At 39.2% G+C, this 23,861-nt stretch overlaps 1 protein-coding gene across 3 annotated transcripts in view; it reads left to right on the forward strand.

The window, feature by feature from the left end:
- Positions 1-23,861, forward strand: part of SPIRE1 (spire type actin nucleation factor 1) — a 133,345-nt gene that overhangs the window by 79,497 nt on the left and 29,987 nt on the right. For all 3 annotated transcript variants that reach the window (XM_086609185.1, XM_086609186.1, XM_086609187.1), the window contains 3 exons: positions 4,897-5,022; positions 16,659-16,742; positions 17,826-17,990. In XM_086609185.1, coding sequence (XP_086465311.1) covers positions 4,897-5,022; positions 16,659-16,742; positions 17,826-17,990 — 375 coding nt within the window. The remainder of the gene's footprint in view (positions 1-4,896; positions 5,023-16,658; positions 16,743-17,825; positions 17,991-23,861) is intronic.

Below are 23,861 nucleotides of genomic sequence, written 5' to 3' on the forward strand. Positions count from 1 at the left end.
GTTCACTTAAACAATTAAATTCTAAGCTTGTGTAAGTAGAGAACTCCATAGTTCTTCTCTTGTCCACCTCAAAGTGATGAAAACCATGGTCAAAACGACAAATACCAGCGCGAGAGGAAAGCCTTACCAGATTGCTAGAGAACACATAAATAATGAGGTAGAAGTGCTAGACACCAGCAAACTAGCAATTTGCCTCAATTTCCACAAAATCTACCGTTTCCTTGAGATGTGTAACATTAATTGGGAGCTCATGTCAAGCAATTGGACATTCCATGGCACTTGCAAATGATAATTTAAAATACCAGTTTTAAAAGTTACAAAGATTCTGCAGGTAGCTCTCTGGGAACAGGAACTTTCTGTACTTTCTGTGAATTTGTTTTGTGGATTAATAGCTAAGTCGGCTCCCATCAGTTTTACCTCACTAATATTCCCATTAAATCCATTATCAGAGGGATCAGCGAGTCCTTGGCCTCCTGCATTAAAAACAACAGAGCCAGGGGCAAATCTCTGCCTGGAAAATTTGAGAAAGCATCTGTGAACGGGTGGGGAGCCAGTGAGCTGGCTCCAGGTGTTGTGAAAGCCACCTCAAATCTTGCACTATGCCCAAGTCCTATGTATTATGAACAGGGGTGCTCCTAGGAGGCAGAAACATCTTACAAACTCCTGTCAAAATGGTTCTTATTCCTCTGAATGGTCTGTTCCTTAATGTTATTCTGGATAATAAAGTGAAGCAAAATCCTTGGTTGAATTTTGTAAATACACAGATATTGTCTTGGTAAGATTTTTCTGGTCAGGCAGATGGCTCCTTGAAGTTCGTTTTCGTAGGAATAAAAGGATAGATATTAAAAAAAAAAAAAGCCTAATCACAAGGTCTAGTTTATCTGCATGAGATAAAATCTTTCAGAAAATAACCTTGAATTAGGAAGGCATTTCAAGCTGAATTTTACTTTTTGAACCTGTTGCAGCATCATACTGCAAAGGATCAGGTGGATGCCTAGTCCAGTTGCATGTTTCAGTGATGTGTTGGTTAAAGTAATTTCTTCTCGTTGCTTAAGAAAAAGTACGTCTTTTAAGTCTATGTTAATACCCCAAGGCTTTCAAAACACTTAACAAACCTGGCATTTGCAGGCTGGTAGTATGTTTTGCATAATATCAATAGCTTGTCTTTGTGGCCCATGGGAAAAAGAAATCCTTTTCTCCTTTGTGATGCATTCACACAGGCCCTCTGCCCAAGATGATTGCAAGTGGAAACACTTTTTGTCTTTTGAAATCTGAATTCCAGCAGGCCAGATGTTTTGATGAAGCTTCCAGTATATATCTAGCCAAAAAGGTTTTGCAAAATCTACCTGAGCTTTAGTGGGTGAGTCAGTCATATTTTTTGCAAGTTTGTGGATCCCTCGATAGTGTATATTCAAACGGATGCAAGAAACACTGCCTGATCTCTTCAAATGGTTAAATTGTGATTTCTGTTAACACTGCTTTGGCTTGGTGCACTCTGTTTCCTAGTCAATTGAGGATGAATTTGGACAGAGAAGCTGGCAAGGCTATGGTATTTACATAATGCCTTTTTTTTTTTTCTATGAACCCTCAATGTGGATGGAAACAGTCTCTAATCTGCTTAGTGATCTAAGCAAAGATTGAATGCTTTGGGTCAAGCTGGGTTTTGGATAGGCTCAGTTAAGAGAAAAAAAAATTAAAAATCCCCGCTCTTCACAGTGATTGCAAATGGAAATACAGACCAAGCGAGTTAATGTTTCAGTAGTCGATAATATTTTTAATGTTCCATCGGTTTGCAAAGACCACATAATTTGTTTTCTACCATACTTTTCGAGACTTCTTGGAAACAGAACAAACAGCCCTTGTATTAAGCTCTGGGCACTGTTTGTGTTCGTTCCCCTTAGTATAAAGTTGTATCGTGAAGGATGAAAAGGCAAATGTCAGAATAAGCAGCATACAGGGGCTTCCTTTCCTCAATGGGCTCTGAATGGCTGGGAAAGACTGCAGACCTGACCTTAGTCCTTCTTGCACCACGACCTCTATGACATGGTAAGAGGAGGAGGAGTTCATTAGGTGACTGTCCTTTTGTACCTCAATTATTAAAACATTCTGACTGTGATTTTTATGGTATGTTACAGTAACCTGGCTTTTCAAACACTATCATAAAATTAAAGATGTGATTTTTGTTTTTTTTTAAAGTGGATAAATATCCTGAACTCAAGCTAGAAGTGACATTTCATACTTTATTTGCCTTGCCTGCCTAGGTTTATAGGCAGGTTCATAATTCATGCGGAGGTTACAGCTTCTCAAGTGCTCTGAACAACATGCAAGTACAATATGTTACAATGAAGGGGGTAAAAAACCCCAGTCTGTCCTATTTGCATTTTCCTTTTTCTTCAGGTTTACCTTTCCTAATCCAAAATTTTATGTTACTTGGCTTAATGTTACCATAAGTGGTTTTTGCGTGTAATGCATCTTCACATAAGATCACTCAGAGATTGATTTTTCAGAACATGGAAGTTAGTAGGAGCTGCTGGCCCTCTTTTAATATCTGCAGCCTAACGTTTACAAACCAAATGGTTAACTTTTTATGTGGCTACTTTTGTAACTAAGTTCAGCAGCAGGCATTTAATTTTTTTTCACTTCGTGTTCAATAATAGAATCAAGATTATATCCATCCCCTGCTTGAGCTTGCCACTGCTACATTTCATTAGCTTTCTCAATATTTGATGCAAATTATTTCTAATTAACATGCTTCTAAATAAAGGAAGAAAGCATTCTTAAAAACCTGTGTGCAATCTCTGTAATATTAAAATTTTATTCTCAACTATGAAGACTTGTACCATTTTATGACCTTTTTGAAAATGCTGCTGTTATTATTCTTATAGTTATTCCTGTAAGTGGTATATTTTCGAATGAAATGCTTTTTATCTGTACTATAATTAATAACCAGAAGTAGCTTACTGAAAACATAGTAAGGCAGGTAAGGGCATGATTAGTTATTGCGAGAAAGGAACACAAATTAACCATACTCAGAATTTCATCTTTTAAATATTCTGACTTTTTAATTAAGTCAAGGGAAATAATAGCTTCTATCTTTATGGTATGTGTTGTCACTGTAGCACACATTAGAGGTGCATCTGTTTAGGTTTTTTTCCCTTTACCTGTAAAGGAGATGATATGATTTGTTAAAAAGGAAAAAAAAAAAGGGGGGGGGGGGGTGTAGGGAGGAAAAAAAAGGAATTAAAAAAGACAGGGGAAAAAAAAGAGAAAAAGTGGTTTCTGTTTCTGTCAACTATGTCTTTGTGATTATCCAGAAATAAATTTGAAGAGTATAAGAAAATTTTGGCAGTCATTGTAAAGGAGTATAAAATTTGAAAGGGAGAAATCAGGGATAGTTTTGTAAACATATCTGCCTTGCATTCGCTGTATATAAGGAAAGTGTATAGAAAGGAAGGAAAATACACACACACACACATATATATAAACTTTCCTTATAAATATTCTTTTTTATGTCTAAAAGGAGATATATATATGGGCACAATAATCAGAATAGATTATCGCAGGAGTCCGAATTGTGCTTCTAAAAATTTGTCAAAGAAGTTGACCGTATCTGACCGCTGAGCTCTGTACTGTACTACTACTTGGAAGAAATAAGAGATAACAAGGGGCCTGTGGCCTTAGAAAGCAACTTGTCAGTGAGATTGGGCCAATCTAAATCGGACTGCAACCAAAAGAAACTGTTCAGCCCTTCCTCCCTTTCCCCACTCTGGCAGCGAATTCCCCTTGTTCCTTTCCACCTGCGCTACTACATGCGTCCCCATGCCATGAGGAATAGTTGTCTCCTGCCCTACTTCCTTCACGTTGTTAATTTTTGTCCAGGTGAGCAATCCTGTCTGAGTTAGGGCACGAACTCTGGTGTCAACACAAAGGGCATCAGTGGATGCGTACCGCTGGGGGCCACAGCACCACACCTTTTAGTGGCAGTATGGATTTAAATCTAATTGAAAGCAACATGAAAAAGCAGCCCGAGCTTTACATGCGTTGTGCCCCTTGTAACCAGAGCGTTCACTGCAGTAACGGGGGAGATTTAGACAAATACGCCGCGCGGCTAATTAAGGGCTCTTCTCCTAAAGAGGCTTTTGTCTCAAGCTTTAGTTCTGGAGATCTGAGTGTAGCCACCCACTGCCTCAGGTTTTGGCTTGTTCTTAGTTTTAGCTCTATGGCTATAAATACAGCTATATATATTTAATAAGTAGCTACTATAAACCACAGTAACAAAACAAATTTTAAGGCCTTTGTTTTATTTTAATGCATTCACCACTATGATACATGATAGAGGTGCTCTATTTCTGCTTTGGGATTTTTTTTTTTAAACTATTTAGGGAACAAATTATAGATGTTATTTTGTTCTGTCCGTTTCCAGCCAAGATTTCTGTGATGAATACTTACAGGTGATGGATTTGACTTAGGGGAAAAAGATATTACATCTATTAGCATTAGTGTTGTGCTATTCTACAATAGTAGAAGCTGGATGTTCATGAAGCTGGATGTTGCTCATACAGTTTCTATTTGAAATATAAAGGCTTGTTGCGGTGAAATTTCTCTTGTCAGAAATGGGAGCTGCACGTTTTACTCTAAAAGCAATGCTGGACTGACTGCATAACCAGGATGTGGTCAACCAGTCCCCTTACCATCCTTACAGAACTCTTCTCATAAAGTACATGGTAGCAGAAGGTTTAGAAAATACAATGCAATTTCTGCCTCAACATAAATGTCTCATGGATTCTTGTACCCTAAATGTTCCATTGCATTCGCTTTCATGTTATCTCATGCTCTGTAGCATTAATGAAAGCAACGAGGCATTATTTTGATATTGCTATTGATTTTTCTCTCTAGCTGTGTGCTGCCCACCTGCCAACCCGATCAGAGGCACCGAACCACTATCAAGCAGTATGTCGGGCTCTGTTCGCTGAAACAATGGAACTGTACACTTTCTTGGCCAAAATTAAAAGTGCAAAAGAGGTAAGCAGTCTGAGAAGGTTTTCTACTTTTGAGCTCATTACTATGTGAATTAGGCTTACAAAATCACTTCTGTACCCAGTCAGTAGTGAATGTCATACGCTTGAGGAAATTATCTGTAGCGTTCAGGGAGAGCAGTTCTACAGCTGAGGGTTTTTTTTTTTTCTTTTGGCCTATTTCCTTTTACAGATGTCTCATAGAGATTGTTATTAATTGTGACTAGTCTATTTGGGAGTAAACCAGAAGTTTTTCCTTGGAGGGTTACACATTGCATACATGTATGCAATGTATTTGAGTCTGAAAACTTTCAGTTTCGGGATGTTGGGAAGCGTCAGAGCTTTGCCTGTTGTTCCTCAGCTCCTTCTCATGCCTTGTCTTTGGCTGAGAATTATCTGAGATTCTTCTTGCTCATATTGTCCCCAGTCAGCAGCTTCCCTTACCTTCGATGTGCAATTGGCTTGTTTGTCTGTCACTTAGACTTCACAGCAGAGTCAACTTAAAAAAAAAGAATTTCCACCTGTAGGTCGTGATGCTTATGTTCACTGCCTGCTTGGCTGCTACTGTTCTCTGAAAGGCCATCCTATGGACCACTGCAATTAAATGGTCTGGCTGAAGAATGACTTTGAGGATGGGTGGATGATTTTTAATGAAGATAGTTTCAATGGTCTGGCCTGCAGAATGGCTCCATAAACAATTGTATTAACACAGTGCCGGTCTTGCTTACATTGGAAAACTGGTGGGTGAGGGGAAGGGCAGGATGGGAAACATGCTTCTTAAAGCTGTTTTCTTTACTGAAGCCAACTTGTCAAGTAACAACACTTTCATAACTTTTATTTTTAATAAATCCCTGAAGGATTTTCTTTTGTTTGGTAAGTCAAGATGTACAGTACCTTTGAAAAGCAGGATAAGATTTTACAGGCTGATCTAAAAATTTGGCTGCTGAAAGAGGCAGAGCTATTCCACCCACACATACGGGCTCCCACTGTTTTCCTTCTTCGAGGTCTAGGAAACAAACACAGCATATACCAAAGAAAAATAAAAGAGTCATTCCTTGTCAGGTTAATGAGCTGAATCAGCTTATTAAAGGATCACATGAGCCTCACAGCAACACAAAAGAGCTTCTGTCCTCACGTGGAAGACGCAAACCAGTCAGAGACATAAGGAAGTGGTGCTATCTTTCCATCCTATTTGAGATACATCCGTCTGAGGGGGAGAATCCTTCAGAGATGTTCTTCTGTTGCATGGGGTCAAGTTTCACCTCCACTTTTTCTCTAGTCCTACTTAAACTGAAAGCAATTTTCAAACCGAAGCAGTATCATACAAGGATAGTTTTGACAGTGTCAGCATGACTAAAGAGCCACTTGTTTTCTGAAGTGTCCGTTATGGTTCATCTGCATCCCGTGCCCCTGACACAGAGAGCAGACAGGATACTGTGTCTCTGTGCTAGATCTGTCTCCTGAACCGTGACGTCATTAATTTCACATCTCGACTTCTGACTGTTCTTAGTGTTCTGATCTCTGAATATACTAATTGAGGGACCTGTGCTGGAAACACCTCAGCTAACAGCTATTGCAAACTCCATATTGAAGTTCAAAGATAAGGCCCTTTAGGGTTCCTTCTGCTCAGACAGTGTCTACATTTAGCCTGTATCCAGGGTTGAACAATAACCAGCTGTTCTATTACCCAATGACTGCTCCCCACTTGAGAAGGGGAATTGGGATAAGGAAGGAAGACCTGTGGGTTGAGATAAGGACTATTTAATAATTGAAATAAAATAAAATAAAATAAAAATGGAAACTAATAATGATGATAATAATACTTATAGACAAGTGATGTACGGTGCAGCTGCTCATCAGCGCATTTGGCCAATGTCCAGCCTGTTTCTGGCTAGCAGTCCCAATTTATAAGTGAGCATTATGTTCTATGGTATGGAGTACCCATTTGCCAGTTCAGATGTCAGTCACCCTGGCCACACTCGCCCCAGGTTCTCAGACATCTGGGTCCTTGGCAAGAAACAAGTTGAAAAGTTCTTGAGCACTAGAGATACCCGCATATCACGGCTAGCTGCAAACTGAAACAAAGTGTTATCAACTTTGTTCTCACCAAATCGAGTGCTACAGTCTTTTTAAAAATGCAGCTTTAGAAATGTAGCTTCTCTGAAGAGAAAATTGGCTCTATGATTCTATCCCAGTGAAACCAGCACAGAGAAAAATTATGTTTCCAGTAGTTCTTGAGCGTTTTGGCCACAGTAAGCAGTAATAAGGCACAGCAAGCAGTAATGATGACACCAAGCTGAGTGGTGTGGTCGACACGCTGGAGGGAAGGGATGCCATCCAGAGGGACCTTGACAGGCTGGACAGGCACGCCTGTGAGAATCTCATGAAGCTCAGCAACGCCAAGTGCAAGGTCTTGCACATGGATCGGGGCAATCCCAAGCACAAGTACAGGCTGGGCAGAGAATGGATTGAGAGCAGCCCTGAGGAGAAGGACTTGGGGGTGCTGGTCAATGAGAAGCTCAACATGAGCCGTCAATGTGCGCTTGCAGTCCAGAAAGCCAGCTACCTCCTGGGCTGCATCAAAGAAGTGTGACCAGCAGGTCGAGGGAGGTGATTCTGCCCCTTTACTCTGCTCTCAAGAGACACCACCTGGAATACTGCGTTCAGCTCTGGAGTCCTCAACACAAGAAGGACGTGGAGCTGCTGGAGCGGGTCCAGAGGAGGGCCACGAAAATGATCCGAGGGCTGGAGCACCTCTGCTGTGAAGACAGGCTCTGAGAGTTGGAGTTGTTCAGCCTGGAGAAGAAAAGGCTCTGAGGAGACCTTCTGGCAGCCTTCCAGTACCTAAAGGGGGCCTACAGGAAAGCTGGAGAGGGGCTTTTTACAATGATGTTTAGTGATAGGACAAGGGGCAATGGCTTTAAACTGAAAGAGGGGAGATTTTCATCAGATCTAAGGAAGAAGTTTTTCACTCTGAGGGTGGTGAGGCACTGGAACAGGTTGCCCAGAGAAGTCGTGGATGCTCCATCCCTGGAAGTGTTCAAGGCCAGGCTGGATGAGGCTTTGGGCAACCTGGTGTAGTGGAGGGTTTCCCTGCCCATGGCAGGGGGATTGGAACTAGGTCATCTTTGAGGTCCCTTCCAACCCTAACTATTCTATGATTCTATGATCTCTGTTGTCAAGGACAATTAAAATATTGTGGTTTATAACCATTTAAAATTAAGTATAACACCTGATCACACCATAGAGCATACTATGAGTTAATCCCAAATGAAAGAAACCGTTTGCCTCTCAAAGGCTATTAGAGATTGATTCAAAGCACATTTAGGTCAAAAGAAGTAATCCTTGTAGATGGAATTTTAGCCCTACTGAAATCAGTAAGACTTTTATTGCTGCACCAAACCAAAGCCAGAATTTTGATCTTTTGATTTCATTTTACTCTCCCAGTAGGCATACAAGAAGAGACCAAGAAAATTATCGTACAAGCAGCTTCTGGAATCTGAGTACTTTGGTTTTATTGTGCACTTGATCCTTGCTTATAGATTTCATCTAACTATAGATTTGGAATGTATTTAATTTTGAAAATAATGTAGCTTACAAAGAAAAAAATAACTATGAAGAAAATATGAGGTGGAATGCCGTAAATCTTGTTACACCATTTTAAAATTACCTCTATAGTTTATACTTGAGACAAGCAGGAATCATATGATCACACTAGGTTTGTGCCACTAAAAGCTGTGGTATTGTTTATATGTTCTTCTGTCTTGCAAATACAAAACTTGGGAAAAAAACCCAGTTACATACGTCAGCTCCAGTTAAAAAAAACTTATACTATGTCATATTGGTTTCATGATACTAAAGATGCCAGTAATTTTAATAATAAATAATAATTTTGAAATAAACTGTTAGTTTATTTCAAAAGCTGACAGCTTTATTTAGAGATCTTTCTTAAGAATCTCTCAGACCTAGACATAGTTGTGGACGTGAGATCAAAATGGAATTAAAAACACTAAAGAGTGGGAAAAAATATTCTAAAATTACTTAAAATAGCTTTCCTCTGAATAAAAATTACTTTGAAATTCCTTGGGTTCCTTCTAGGGCCACTGAATGGCATCTGGGTTTCTGTTTCCCAGGTATATGAAGTTCATAGTTTTTGCTTAGTAGATGCTTAAACAGCTAACTTCACTGTAGGAAGGAGAGAGAATTTTTATCTGCAGTAATTCACTTGCTAGGAGTGGACCAAGTCTGTCCTATCTTATTCTACAGCCCAGGACAAGTTTAGAAGGGAAATAAACTGTGAAAGAGGCAGAAAAAAATATTGCTGTGATGCTGTTTTTGATTTGGCACTCTAAAAACTTTTCAGAATATTAAAAGTCGCAGGATTTCATGAGGAATACATCAGGAGGCAGGAGGGATAGGCCTATAGGGTTGTAATATGTTTTGTTTCTGATATATACACTGAATAGTTGTGTGCTCTCCAGTCTATCCTGTCAACATCACTGTCGTAAAACAAGCGGAGCGGAGCTTCAGAAAGGGTTTTACTGGCATGCATTTGAGTGAGTGCATTAATCAGAAATGATGAAGCAATGAGTGAACTGCTCAGGTCATCTCAATGGATGTCAAATAAAATGTTGTAGGCACTTTGTCACATACTTGATACCGTGTGGATTTTATTTCCACTCTGATTCCCTGTGTATGAAAGGTCAGCAGTAAAGCCGAGGTGCAGACAGGGAAATGGTACTTCTCTTCCTAAAGAGAATGACATTTTTCATGTAGTGGATGCACAGGAGAGGACTCAAGCCACAGTTGAGAAAGGTGTGATACTACTATTGCAATAGTAAAAAAAAAAAAAAAATAGAATAACAGTAGTAAAATTCTATATTTCTGTCGAATAGCAGCAGGAACTCCAAAGGTAGGCTTGAAATCAAGTTAACTAATCTGATCTAACTTTGCATCTTTTTGCAAGGTGACGTTTTTCTAGCAAGTTTCTGGGGTGTTTTTTTTCAGCTTGCTGACAGCATCTATATGCTGCTCAGGCTCTGTGAAAGGTGCCCTTGCTGCAGATCCACCCTGGCTACCATCTGCTGCCATCCAGAAGTGGTCTTTCCATAGGCCAAGACCTTCTAAGTCTGTGTCCTGCTGTTTAAGTGTTTACAGCTGGTGACAAAAATGACGTGCAGCTCATTTCTCATCTCAAGCAGTGAGCTTTTAAAATTGCAAGAGGAAATTTTCACAAAAAGGAAAAATCTCCCCTTTTTCTTTTTTTGATTGTATATGGGGGAAAATGGTCGACAAGGTGGAGGAGATGCATGCGTGTGTGGCAAGGGAGAAGATAGTTTGAATATCTACTAAAAATGGGCCTCATGAAAGAATAAGATTCATCTTTTTCAGGATTATCCAAAAGTCATTGAGATCACCTTTGTTGGCACCTAGCCGTAGAGAGAACTGTAGGTGCAAATAAGTGATGTCTATGAGATAAAGCAGATGTTCCTGCTGTGGAGTATCTGAAAAGGTCACACACATTGCTCAGAAATGGCATTAAGCGTGACTGAGAGAGACAGGGAGAGGCTCTGCAAGCATAGGAATGCAGAAATTGCTGCTCTGGATCGGACTCAGGATCTACTTGATCTGCTACCCACATTATGAACCTGCTTTAATGAGGGGATATGTGCCCTAGTCCTCCTTCAGCTCCCTGTTACTGCCCAGTCCTACCTTCTGCTGGAGTTAATGTTCCACATGCGCTTCATGGCTGAGTGGGCCAGCAATGTGCCCTTGTCACAAAGAAGTCTCACGGTGTCCTGGGCTGCATTGGGAGAAATATTGCCTGCAGGTCGAGGGAGGCGATCCTTCTCCTCTACTCAGCACTGATGAGGCTACACTTGGAGTACTTTGTCCAATTCTGAGCTCCCCAGTACAAGAGAGATGGGCGTACTGGAGCAAATCCCAACTAAGGGCCATGAAGATGATGAAGGAACTGCCGCATATCACATATGAGGAGAGGTTGAGAGAGCTGGGACTGCTCAGCCTGGAGAAGAGAAGGCTCAGGTGGATCTTATCAATGTGTACAAGTACCTGAAGGGAGAGTGCAAACAGGAGGGAACCAGGCTCTTTTCAGTGATGCCCGGTAACAGGACCAGCGGCAGTGGGCACAACCCGAAACACAGGAGGTTCCCTCTGAACATCAGGAAACACGTGTTTTTTTTTTACTGTCAGGGTGACTGAGCAGTGGCACAGGTTGCCCTCTGTGAGCCTGTGAGTGGTACCAGGAAATGTCGATGCCAGCCTGTACCAGAGCTAAGCATTCATGAGTGGGTTGTGGGTGATTCCACAGCTGGCATAGCTGGTGCTAAAAGGCACCATGTGATGCTGGCCAGCATAAAATACAAGAAGTCTCCAGTAGGCAGATGTGTCTTAATCTGCTGCAATAGGTTTGACTCATACCTCCAAAATTTTTCGAGATTGATGTACGCCCTAAAGCATCAAGATTAATATTCCTTCCAAACTAATTAAGTTTAACTAATTATAATTTTTATAATTGCTTACATCTTCGATTGCAGTGAAAGTCCATGTTCATCAAAAACTTTTCCATAATTCCATTATCCACGGTATGCCTTGTAATTAAGTTTTTCATAGACTACAGATAGAGCTCCCAGTCCGTCATCTTCATACTGTTCTTTTAGATCTGTCGCCTTTCATTTCTGTCCTTTCTGACGTAAAAGCATAATTCTTTCAATCTGCCTGGAAATGTTTCAGTCTGATCTGTATGAAAATGTAAACACACAAATTCTAATTAACTACATGAGTGGAAATGAAATTGTTCCTTCCTTTCTTTCCTAGTTTCATGCCATACAGAGACTCAATTGGAAAACAGTTAATTAAAAAAGTCAAGTGTTACTTTCCATTTAACATGGCTATACTATTATTTGTACAAAATATGATAATAGAGGTGGTTAATAGGTACCTAAACAATGTTAATGGCTAACTTATTTTGGAAATATGGTCATTAGCCAACTTACTCTTAGTAGTCTCGTGATTGTAAAAGCTGTTAAATACCCTGCTGCTTGGATTTTTGGACAGCACTGCTGGAGAAAGAAATTGATTCACAAAATTTTCTGCTCATAACTTCACTTTTGCCTACACTTTCAGGCTTCCAGTGACTCCACTTTTGCAACCGTGTTGTCAGACTTGCAGCTCCATCGTGATTTGTTTGATCTCTCAATTTAGGAGCTTTAATAAGGGAAAAGGCTGCTATTTTCTTTTTGGGGTTTTGTTTTGTTTTGTTTTTCCTAAGTGATGCAGGCCCCGTCACTCAATAAGTGTTGCATGCACTTGGTTTGGGGTTGTTTTGCCTCCTCTTAAACAGTTATGTTGAGTGGTGTCGTGACTAATGCCCTTGCCAGAGCTGAGCAAAGTGCGTCGACCCGTACCGCGATGTATGGAGAACTTTGTCTGTTATCTACCCTAGGGGTTTTCAGGGACTGATTTAACTGATCCTGTTCCCACGTTTGAATTAAATGCGTTTTGGATCTTTTCAAAAAACTAGAGTAATGCTGCTGGCCAAGCGCTTGAAATTAAAACCCATAATAGCTGAAAAAAAAAAAAATATATAGAGAGAGAGAGCATACTATATCTATGTATAGTATATAGATATAGTATATATATAGCATATATATATATAGTATTTCTCATGAGACCCCACCTGGAATACTGTGTTCAGCTCTGGAGTCCCCAACACAAGAAGGACATGGAGCTACTGGAGCGAGTCCAGAGGAGGGCCATGAAGATGATCCGAGGGCTGGAGCACCTCTGCTATGAAGCCAGGCTGAGAGAGTTGGGGCTGTTCAGCCTGGAGAAGAGAAGGCTCCGGGGTGATCTTATTGCAGCCTTCCAGTACTTAAAGGGGGCCTACAGGAAAACTGGAGAGGGGCTTTTTGCAAGGGCGTGTAGTGATAGGACAAAGGGCAATGGATTTAAACTGAAAGAGGGTAAATTTAGATTGGATATAAGAAAGAAATTTTTTACATTGAGGGTGGTGAGGCACTGGAACAGGTTGCCCAGAGAAGTTGTAGATGCCCCATCCCTGGAAGTGTTCAAGGCCAGGTGGGATGAGGCTTTGGGCAACCTGGTGTAGTGGAGGGTGTCCTTGCCCATGGCAGGGGGATTGGAACTAGGTCATCTTTGAGATCCCTTCCAACCCTAACCATTCTATGATTCTATAAAAGCAGTTTTTCCCCTATGTGCAGGTTATGTATTTTTACGTTGAACCTAGAGGTGCAAGAATATTTTATTAGTTTTGCAGATAGCAGCATAAGAATTACTTTCATCGGCAAACAAATGACTCCTAATTAAGAATTTAAACTGGGAACTGCAGTAGACTCTGTTCTGCAGTTGGTGAAAGACCAAGTCCAGATCTGGATTCCTGAGAATACTGTCTTCATTAAAATGTTGCGTTTTAGAGAGCATTTTGTGGAAGCGAGTCTTTGACGCTGTGCTGTCAAGTGTCTTACATAAACTCCCATCTGTCACCGAGCACAGGAGAGCGAGTCTCAAATGTGGGACACACAGCAGCAGCAGCAAATCAGCTGCCTGCTTTTGATAGTGCAGCAAGACGTTTGATGACATTTGATATTTTTATTTCTAGCTTTCGTCACAAAATGCAGATTTTTTATTTTTTTTTTTAAAAGGCCAAATGCTGTAATGGTTTAAAAAAAGCCAAAGCTGTGGAAACACTTGCTTCCTACACATCCATCTCTTATTTTCTGAACAAACGCCCAGGCTGTAATAGGTGAATCAGGTCTGTGGTATGGGCCTGAGGTTCCAGGATCACTTAGAAAAACCCTTTTAAGATGTTTCTGTTTTCTGAAATGGAAACCCATTTAGGTCATATATTTATTATACTGTAATAGCTCTTCTTAGTCCATTGTCCCAAGGGTAAGTACGAGTGGCTACAGCAGCTGAGGTTACTCACAGGTTTTGGATCACAGTTAAGTTCTGACAAATGGTCTCTTGTATTGTAAATGTGTTGGTTTCCATAATTTACGATTGAAACAGATGCTGAAACCCGCTGATACTGGCTGGAGGTGCTGGAGGGAAATAATAATATTTTATTTAGTCTGGAAGTTTAAACATAATCATTTGTCAGAGTGAATTTATTCCTTCCTAAGCAGCACCTGACAAGTGGAGTAGAGTTAAAGAAGCCTTCCTAAGCACTGGCTGCAAGAATCACTGTTTCTTTTTCTCCCTAATCCTCCAAAACTTTCTAACTTCTATAATGATGGAAATTCCTTTCCTTTCTACGGTTCTCCACTAACTGCGTGAGCTGCATTTAGGGATCTGAGCTGGGTGCCAGGGAGGGGACTGAACTATCCCTGCGAAGTGCCGGTATGTGCTGGTATGAGGGAAGCAGCTGGAACACTTGGCTAGCATGGGGAAGAGTAGGAGCCCAGCTTTGGCAGTAGCTCCAGTATCAGCTCATTTGGGTCATAAAACTGCACTTCGAGAGACTCTTGGCTGGCAGGTTTTGCTCTTGCAACTCTCCAGTGTAGCCAGCTTGACTTACACCTGCGCTCTCCCGGGTAGAAGCTCCCCCTCTAGCTATGTTCCAGAGAAACTAATTAGGTGGTTGCCTTATTTGGAAGATCTTTCAGCTGTTCAGGGTGGGGTTTTTTCCCCTTCTTATTTTCTGCTGTTAAGAAAAATAGGTTGTTATCTTTTTAGCTTCATGGAATATTTATGTCAGGCAGAGGCATGAGCCTTTGGGCATAAACCAGCCCAGTAAACTGTGTGGTAGGGAACATAGTAGCTGAGATGGGTAATTGCCACAAGTCTTGTTGAACAGTCGAAGTAAAGGTTAAGCAGCTGGAACATGTTAATTTTTAAAAAAAATTAATGTGTACCTTCCAATATGGAAAAAAGAAGCAAATCTGACAGTGTGAGCTCATTTACTGAAGCTAGCTTTTTGATTACAAAGAGGAAAACAAGAAAGTATCAGAATGATTTTATATTTTGCAGTTGATATCAAGAAATGTTAGCAGTTTGCAAGAAAGCAAGTAGCTTGCAAGCAATCACAGATACTGTACTTGAAATGATTACTCCAACTGTATGATACAGAAAAAAAGAAACCCTGGATGGCAAAATACACATAAGCGAGGCCTTTATGTTACTTGTTCTTTCCATTTTTCTTCTCTTTTCCTTAGAATAGGATGATTGCCTGTAAGTGTCAGACTGACTGCTGACCACAGCGACAGGACCAACACAAGTTTCCATAAAGACATTCTTTCTCAATTGCGTATCCTGTGGTGATACTGCAAGTCGTGCCAAAACGTTCCCGCATTGTCCCATGATATATTTGCTTCTGTAGTGTAGGTGATTTATGGGTTTTTTAGAGTCTTCCTGTAAATTATGTATTTTATTTTTATAGGGCACTGGTAGTATTTCTTCTTTGATATGAAAGCGAGTGTGTTACTTACTTAAATAAGACAATAAATAACCCATCTGCCCTCTTTCCAAAACCTCTATGGTGGCTGACCCACATATGCTGTCTTTGTAACCAGGTTTGGTAGATACTTGCACTCCATTCGGTGCGCAAGTTAAGCACTCTTCCAGTGCTTCCATTTCTTCCACTGAAATGTTGGCAGTTTTGGAACTACTTTTTTAATACGTTAGTGAGTACTTAGAAAACAGATCAAGTTAAATATTGCTGAAGATTTCCTGGAAAACTCTCAGTAAAAGTGGAATGGATTATTGAGAATTTGTTTGTACTGCTGATTCCAGAACATTTCAATACAAAAGTAACTGAAAAATAGCATTTTGAATATGCAATTGTTTATGTGTGTGAGATCATTTCTGTAAACCCATAGCCTTTTAAATCTTTTGCTTGCATTTGTCTGTGTGCAAGCTTTCTTTGATCTACTGTAGCTTTTAACCATTTTTGTATTCTTGTTAGCATGAAAACTTTTTTTGCCCCTTTGCAGACAATCTTTTCCATATTTGCATGATCTGATCTTATTCATAAATAGCAGTTTTTACCTTTGAAAGATCTGTTTCTCTTCCTTACATGATTTTATTACTCTGATTTCAGAATCTATAACCACATTACACAGACTACTATATTTCAATATATATGAAAGTCTGTCACTATTCAGTTTAAACTATTTCTCATTGTTTATTTCTCTTCACAACTAACTTGCTGGGAATTTCTCCTTCTACAAATATGAACTGTCTTAAATTGAACAAATAACAGTAATTTTGGTATGAATGGGATCCTTACCAAGTTGGTAACGTTTTCTGTGTTGTAGCTTAACAGATGGGAAAGGTGGCTCATTTTTTTTTCTATGCATAGCCCAATTTTAGAAATATTTAAATTTCTATGTATAGTTTTTCCTCTGGCATGCTATTATCTGACGTACTTTCATACTCAAAACTTAAGCTTTTTTTTCTTGCATTTAAGGTCCACTTTCCAATTAAGAGAAGTACATTCAAATAGTATTTCAAGTTACTTTTTCAGTATTACTATTTAAGTCATGAAACACTCAGTAGACTACCCAAACAACATAATTCAACAAATGTCAAAAATTAAGCTTCAGTTTTACTTGAGGGTGATGCCACCATTCATTTATGTACTCATTTTCTTTTCATTGGAAGAATCTGAAGAAGATTCAAGAAATGGACAAAGAGGCAAGTGATGAATCCAGCACAGATCTTGATGACTTGAAAAATGCTGACTGGGTAAGACAACAATTGAATACTGATTCAGCATCATTGCTAGTAGTTTATATTTCTTGATAATGCTTACCTAAAGTTGTTTGGTTTTCAATGTGTTTTTTTTAACATATGAATCAATAGTAAGTTATGACAAGTTAGAACCAAACGGGGTCTCAATGTTCCTTTGCAGACAGATGAAACAATACAAGCATCCAAGCATTACATTTTTTCTTTAGACTGTCTTCATGGAGAAGCTTTTGCAGTTTAAAAAGACTGGACATTTAGACAGGTGTCATGCTGGCTGCCTTTCAAAGGAGCAGCCAGGCAGTAGGCAGGGCCACCAGCTGAGTTTCTCCAATGGTGAAAGAAAAATGTTACAGAGAAACTCTCAAGAGAAAGTAGCTTGTTTTATTTTCTAGTTACTATTGTTGCCAGTTTGTAGAGGAATATTATGAGATTCTTAAAAGTACTTGATTTCCATCTCCCAATCTCCTATCCACCATCTATTCTTCCTCCTCTCCAGCCATTCTCACTGCCTGAAAAATGAGAGAGAGATTTTAGTGTGTGGTGCTCTTACAGGCAGAGCAAAAGGAAGTTGAGTACTGAGAGGATATTGATAGGCCTTAGGGTTTGGAGTCCTTTCTAAAATTTCTATTTGAAGAACAACTGCTGGGAGATTCTGCAAGAAAGTTCTGAGGCTAAGGGAAACAAAGTTTCGGATTCAATCTCTCTTTTAATTCATATAATATTAGCTATAAGTCTAGAAACTTTCCTGATGTGCTGGCAGTATACTTGAAATGGAAATATAGATGTATGGTATGAGAATTGAAAATCCCTTTTCTGTATTCTCTTAGAGATGAAAATCACTTGAGGTGAGACTCTGCAGTGCTGCTGAGTTGCAACGAAGTTTTCTTACATTCATGAGGGTTAAAAACAGGCTTGTATAAAATAACCACAGATAAGATGGGTTTTGGTTGATGTGTTAAAATAAAATAGTACTGCTGTACGTATTTGGTGGTGTCCTGAAAGGAGAGTGAACAACTTTGTTTTAATCTGAGGTGATCTTCAAGGTTAAGGTATGAAATAAAATTTCGCTCTTCTCTTCAGGCTCGTTTTTGGGTGCAAGTGATGCGAGATTTACGGAATGGTGTTAAACTTAAGAAAGTTCAAGAGCGTCAGTACAACCCACTCCCAATAGAATATCAGCTCACACCCTATGAAATGCTGATGGATGATATTAGATCCAAACGCTATACATTAAGGAAGGTCATGGTAAGTCAAGAGAATCACTAGAATTTGTCAAATCTGAAACGTTCTTCTCCATCTTAATCTTCTTTTCCTCTCTTTTTTTCTGAGAACCTTGACATTGTGGTTTCTTGTAGATAGCAACGTTCCTGTTTTTTATTTGGCATCTTAAATTTGTGTATTATGTTGAGGGGAAAATCATGAAACCAAGAAATGTTGCGTATTTTGCTTTCCATATGGCAGGCATTTAAAATTCTTAAAGACATACCTACATATCATATGCTTGAACAAATTACTTGTATTGATTTTATGATAACCTTAACAGTCATATCAAAAGTCCTGTCATGCTTTCCACCAAGAGATTGTTTTAGGCTTTTGTTACTGAGGAGAACATTCATCTTGAGTTACAACATAATTTTTGGAATTCCAGAATGTAAAGTGCTACCGTGCTGTTACATGAGTAATACTGTGACAGGAAAGGAAAACCTATATTTTCAAAATATTTGAAAAATTGTATCACCTACTACCTATATTGCAGTGTTTGAAAACTTACGTTACCATGATCTGTTACGAATTTTCAAGGAATACACTATGTAAAAAGTTTTAAATCTTCAATTTGTAGAAGTTGAGCTTACTTAGTTTCAGCATATCCTGTTGCTACTTTCAAGTCAAGACAATATGTCAAAGCAAGCTGGAGAGTGTTGATGGGTCTCCTCCTAGATAATCATAAAGGTGTATGCAAGCTTGACTTGAGATGCTCTTTTTTCAGAATCAATTTGATATTTACTAGTGTCTTCCTATTCTTTCTTTCCTTTTGGTTTATGTTGTGTTCAACATTAAGATGTTCTTCCTGATAAGCTAGCAACTGATCTAAAGGGCTCCTTATCCCTAGTAGGACATTTTAAACCCCTTTCAGAGGCACCTATTTAGTGAACGTCAATATTTATACCCTGCACTTACTGATCTTTGCCTGTTATTAGTTACAGTGGAAGCATCATCTTAGAATATTCAGTGTTCAAATGTGTTTGCTTTCCTGACAAAATCTCACTAAACTTTTGTTAGTGAGAAAGCCATGATTCCACTTGAAAAATTAACACATAGGAATGGGAGGAAAGTGAGACAGAAGGTGCACGTAGTTTGTTCTATCAGAGATCATTAGAAAAAAGAATAAAGGAGGAAAAAATTGGAACAACTACATGGGGAGCAAATAAATTAGTTCTGTTACAAATACAAATGCCTTTTATGTATGAGCCGAAATTACTTTCCTAATCAAGATCTGGATTTAGGCTATCAGATTGTATTTGTTCTCTGCAGCAGATGTCACTTAAGTGTTAAATCAATAGGATAAAATACATCCTCAGGTAATGATGTTGTCTGTCTTTCTGCTAACAATTCAGAGAACTGTGTGAAGTGTTCATACCCTCTGCAAAAAAGGAACAGTCCCCTCAGGACTTTGATTACTGTATGCAATCAGGATAGTAGTTTTGTTTGAATGGGAACCCCTGGGTCATCTCATTTTGCTTTTGCCAGACTAGCTTTTAATTCATCTTCTGCTGAGCAAGCTCCTGCCTCTTCAGAAGAGATCTTCTTCATTATATGGTAGGTCTTCGAGGCACAGCTGCTCCTCTGCTCATCCAGACTCTTGCTGTATACGAAATCCCTGCAAGCATCTTTTTTTTGTCCTGTTATCATGTCTACTAGGTGAATTCTCCAAAGTGACCTCTGAGCGTAAACACGAATTGGGATTACAATCAGCTGCAGGTATAGTACCTGTAGCGCTGTCTGTGATGCAATTGCTGGCTTAGTCTGACAACTACTAATGATGTTGTGTTAGAAAAAGAACTTATTTCTTATTAGAAACCTTAAATTCGGTGACTTGAATTCTGCTGCAGGGTCTGCCTGAAGAATGTGCAAAGCATGCACAATAATAAGACTGCAGCTTTACATGAAATGTGTGGAGCCTGAAGGACTCACATAGAATTACAAGTTTAGTTGGATCCCATAAATAAAGCATCTTTTAGCTAACCGTCATGCGTCAAAGCTGATTATATATATTCCCATCAGAGAAAAGTGTCGCGATTCTTGAGGAGAAAAGGACAAGAATCCTAAATCTGAGATTTAAGGCAGCCTCAGAAAGATGGATTATGTTTCTTTGTATCAGCCAAAATAGATGTTTGACAAAATTTTTATTAAAAGCATTTTTTGCTTTAAATTTATCGGTAGTATTTTTAGACTTGGTAGCTTGTGAAAATGCATGTGCTACTAATGATAAGAGATTAAGTAAATTTTTTAAGTGAATGAAATGCAACATGAAGTCTTTACTGTCCTTTTTATTAATGTAATGCTGTATTTAAAAGAGTAGCTTGATCTGTTCCTGACTGCTCAGTACTCTGAGTAGAAATTACAAAAGAAACAGATGTTCCTATTAGGTGCAGTACTTAGGAACTATTTTGGTGTTTCAGGCTATCAAAAGTGTTGAGTTTTCAGATGCCGATAACTGGAGCTGCCTGTTCGCGCCCATCTTCTATCATAGTGCAAATGTTCAAAATGTTTTGAAGACGTAAAATGTCAAATTCTGGGCTTTTTGTAAGTGACTGGTTTAATTAGTTTCGGCGACGTTGGCATTTCTATTTCAGTACATACGAAAATAATTTCAAATTTATCATCTCTGTTTCTCTGATGCAAGAGTCCTTGTTTCTATGGTTGTTGTGGGAACAAGATGACTTTCATCCTGGCATTTTGTAATCTTTGCATGACTACCTGGAGAGATTTAATAGCATTTTTCTGCTGTGGACCACTCACTCCAAAAAGGTGAAAATTGTGAACATTGTTAGAGTCAATGCTTGGAAATGAGGAAATTTAAGAATTAAATTACTCTTACAGGCTTAATTTTTCTTTGTTATGAGTATTGATTCACAATTAGCTCTCTTTCCTGACAACCTCCCCGCCCACCCCCAAGATGTGCATCATTCTCTGTATTTCTTGAGCAGTGCTTATTGCACAGTAACTGATGCTGTAAAGTACCTTTTATGTAGTATCCACACTTAGCATTACATTGCGTAACAGTTAAATTCTTCATAGGTAGCTGTGCTCTTGTCTTTATATTTGAGCTCTTCACAAATACTTGATGCAGTGGTATCAGCTTGGCCATGTTGCAAAAGGGCATGTAGGCATATAGATTGAAGCTATTTTTATCAAAAATACGCAGTAATTTGAATGTCTGATCTGAGAATCTTGTGGCATGACTGGATATTTTAACAAAAAATATTTATTTCTTTACAGTATTCAGCATCTTACACTACTTGTATTAATTTCAAAAGCAGTTGCGCATGGATAGTATTTTTATAGGTGAGATTTCAGATGTTTCGAGCTGAGCATAGAGAATGTGAGGAAGAGACTTTGACCAGTTTGTCCAGCTGAGCGTTGTAGAGTCTGTTGTTCTCTTATGCACAGGTCTGATTTAGTTTTACTGTGTGGTATTCAGCTTCTTTAAGCAGGGAACTATCATTTTTCATTTTCTGCCTTTGTCATATGTTTCTGCAGAAGCTTAGGAGTCATCCTAGGTAGAGCAGTGAGCTTTACGGTTCCTAATCATGCTTTAGGGGTATTCAAAGAAGGAGTGACTCTGTGTAAGCACTATGCTTAACGTGGGGTGTCACAAACTTGTATCTGTAATAGAAGTGCAGGAACAGCAGTGTGAATACAGTGGCTTACCATGTGAAGTACCAAAGCACTTTGTCCTTGGACACTGTTGCTTGAGCTTGCTGTGGGCTGTCCAATACGCACTGTGTAACAACCATGTTAAAAAAAGCACTATACTGTCTGCATAGTGACAGATGGCAAATATACACCAACTTATAATACTTAAATTCACAACAGAACGTTTATCATGATCTGTTCTGGAAATTATGTAGCATGCCCTCTCTGTCTGTTTCAGTGTCCATGCAATTTCATTTTAAATGAAAATTTCTAGGTAGTGCAAACCAATATCAGTTTCATGTTGCCTATTATTTAGAGATAGCATTCTCCTACTTAATGCTGTTACCTTTTATAGAGAGACAAATAAATGGCTGAGATAATTGAATGTCAGTGAGAAGTGACGTATTTTTCGTGAGTCATGTGCAATGTGCTTCTTGTTTGGGATCACCGTTTTTAAAGCTCAAGCTTCAGCCAAAGGTTACTAAGTACCATTTGCAGTTATATTTTTAACTGCAAATCCATGTTTCTATATTAAACTGTAGCAGGTTGTGAGTGAGTAGATGATTGCATGGTAATTTTTCTGTGCTTTAGCTCTTCGGATCTCTAAATTTCTGGTTGATTTTTATAATCATTGGTTATGCTTTCCTCACGCTGCCAGTTTTAATGCATATTGCTGTACAAAGGCCGTTTTACACACATGTAGACTTAGGATAGTTTTACAGTGTTTTGAGGTATTTATTTAAATACTAGTTTGCAGTTGGGGCCAATCTGGTATGTGAAAAAATAAAAAAAAAAGGAGAATAGTGGTGGGTTTTTTTCTTCCCCTGCATGTCTCATGGCTGCATCTGTGCAATATATTTCTGATTTTGACTTTAATCAAGAGCCATGAATTTTAATTAATTAAAAGATGCATGTGAAATTCCTCATTACAGAGAAAGTTAGTTTGAATAAAGAAATAGTTCTAATGTGGACAGAGGGGATAAAAGCTTCCCTTCAGTGCCTTTCCTATCAGTATCTTGTTTGGGTGCCAAGTATGAGAAGGTACATTCTGCCACCAGTGCTTCTGCTCTTGGCTTGTTGGCTGTGAAACATCCACTTGCTTTGCCACCACCTCCCCATGTGTCCTGAGGAAAATCACTTAAGCAAATCTTACATTTCACCTTTTCCGATCGAATGGGAATACTGATTCTCATTATACCCTGGTGGCATTAAGTCAGGGCATAGAGTGCCCTGAGGTGAAAGGCTCCAAGCCATGTATTATTTATTTCCTATTGTCATGCAGAGGGTTGTTCCCCAAGGCTGGAACGGAGGTTATCAGTTTACAAAATGGCTGTTCTGATGGTAATAACTCTCAACTTCAGCTATCAACTTTGACATCTGATGAACAGTAACTCGGGGAAGAGAGACTTCTCATTTCATTAACAATCCTGCGAAGAATGCTGGCCTCAAAAAACTGCTCCGTCTCTAAACAGAAGTAGTCAGTCACACTACTTAAAATAATATTCTCCTCATCATAAAATGTCAAATCATCCTTTAGTATAAACCTTTCGATTTTTTTTTTCTGCACTATTTTTGGGAAGATGATACCTGTTGTAGAGTTTAGCAGCTTGGTATTCTGTGCCAAGCAGTATGAAATTCACTCTAAGGAAGCTAAGGGAGTGAGTGGGAGGAAGAAATAGAATTTGGACCGTGTCTGGTGTAGGATATCTCCAGAAGGAGTCCTTAGGAAAACAATGAAATGTTGCCCAGGAGGGACTCTGCAGCTGCTTCCTTATCCGGGAACGGATGAATCTTCTCTGGGAGGCTGTCGCTCTGCCTCAGCCTGGAAACAGGACATGTCTGACTGAGGTGAGCAGAGCTTATATGGAAGCTGCATGGCATTAGTGAAGTTCAGTTAAAGATCATATTCAGGTGACCTTATGGATGTTTAAACCCATTTTTCTGACTGCAGCATTCCTTCTGGTTAGCAAAAGTCCATGTGATTTGACAAACCAGAACTGTGTCTTTACATACATTTTCTGGCTACAGAGCTTGTATGAATAGAGTCTCCCAAAGAAAAATGAGCCAACTGACCCTTAAAAAAGAAAAAAAAAAAGTACTGAAATTTGAGACACTTGGTCTAAGAAATAAAGCGTCATGGGAATTCCTATCAAATTGGAGGACAGGGCTGATAGCCAGCTACTGTGTAGTGACAGAAGG

This window comes from Tauraco erythrolophus, chromosome 3, assembly GCF_009769465.1.
Source record: "Tauraco erythrolophus isolate bTauEry1 chromosome 3, bTauEry1.pri, whole genome shotgun sequence".
Taxonomy (NCBI): Eukaryota; Metazoa; Chordata; class Aves; order Musophagiformes; family Musophagidae; genus Tauraco; species Tauraco erythrolophus.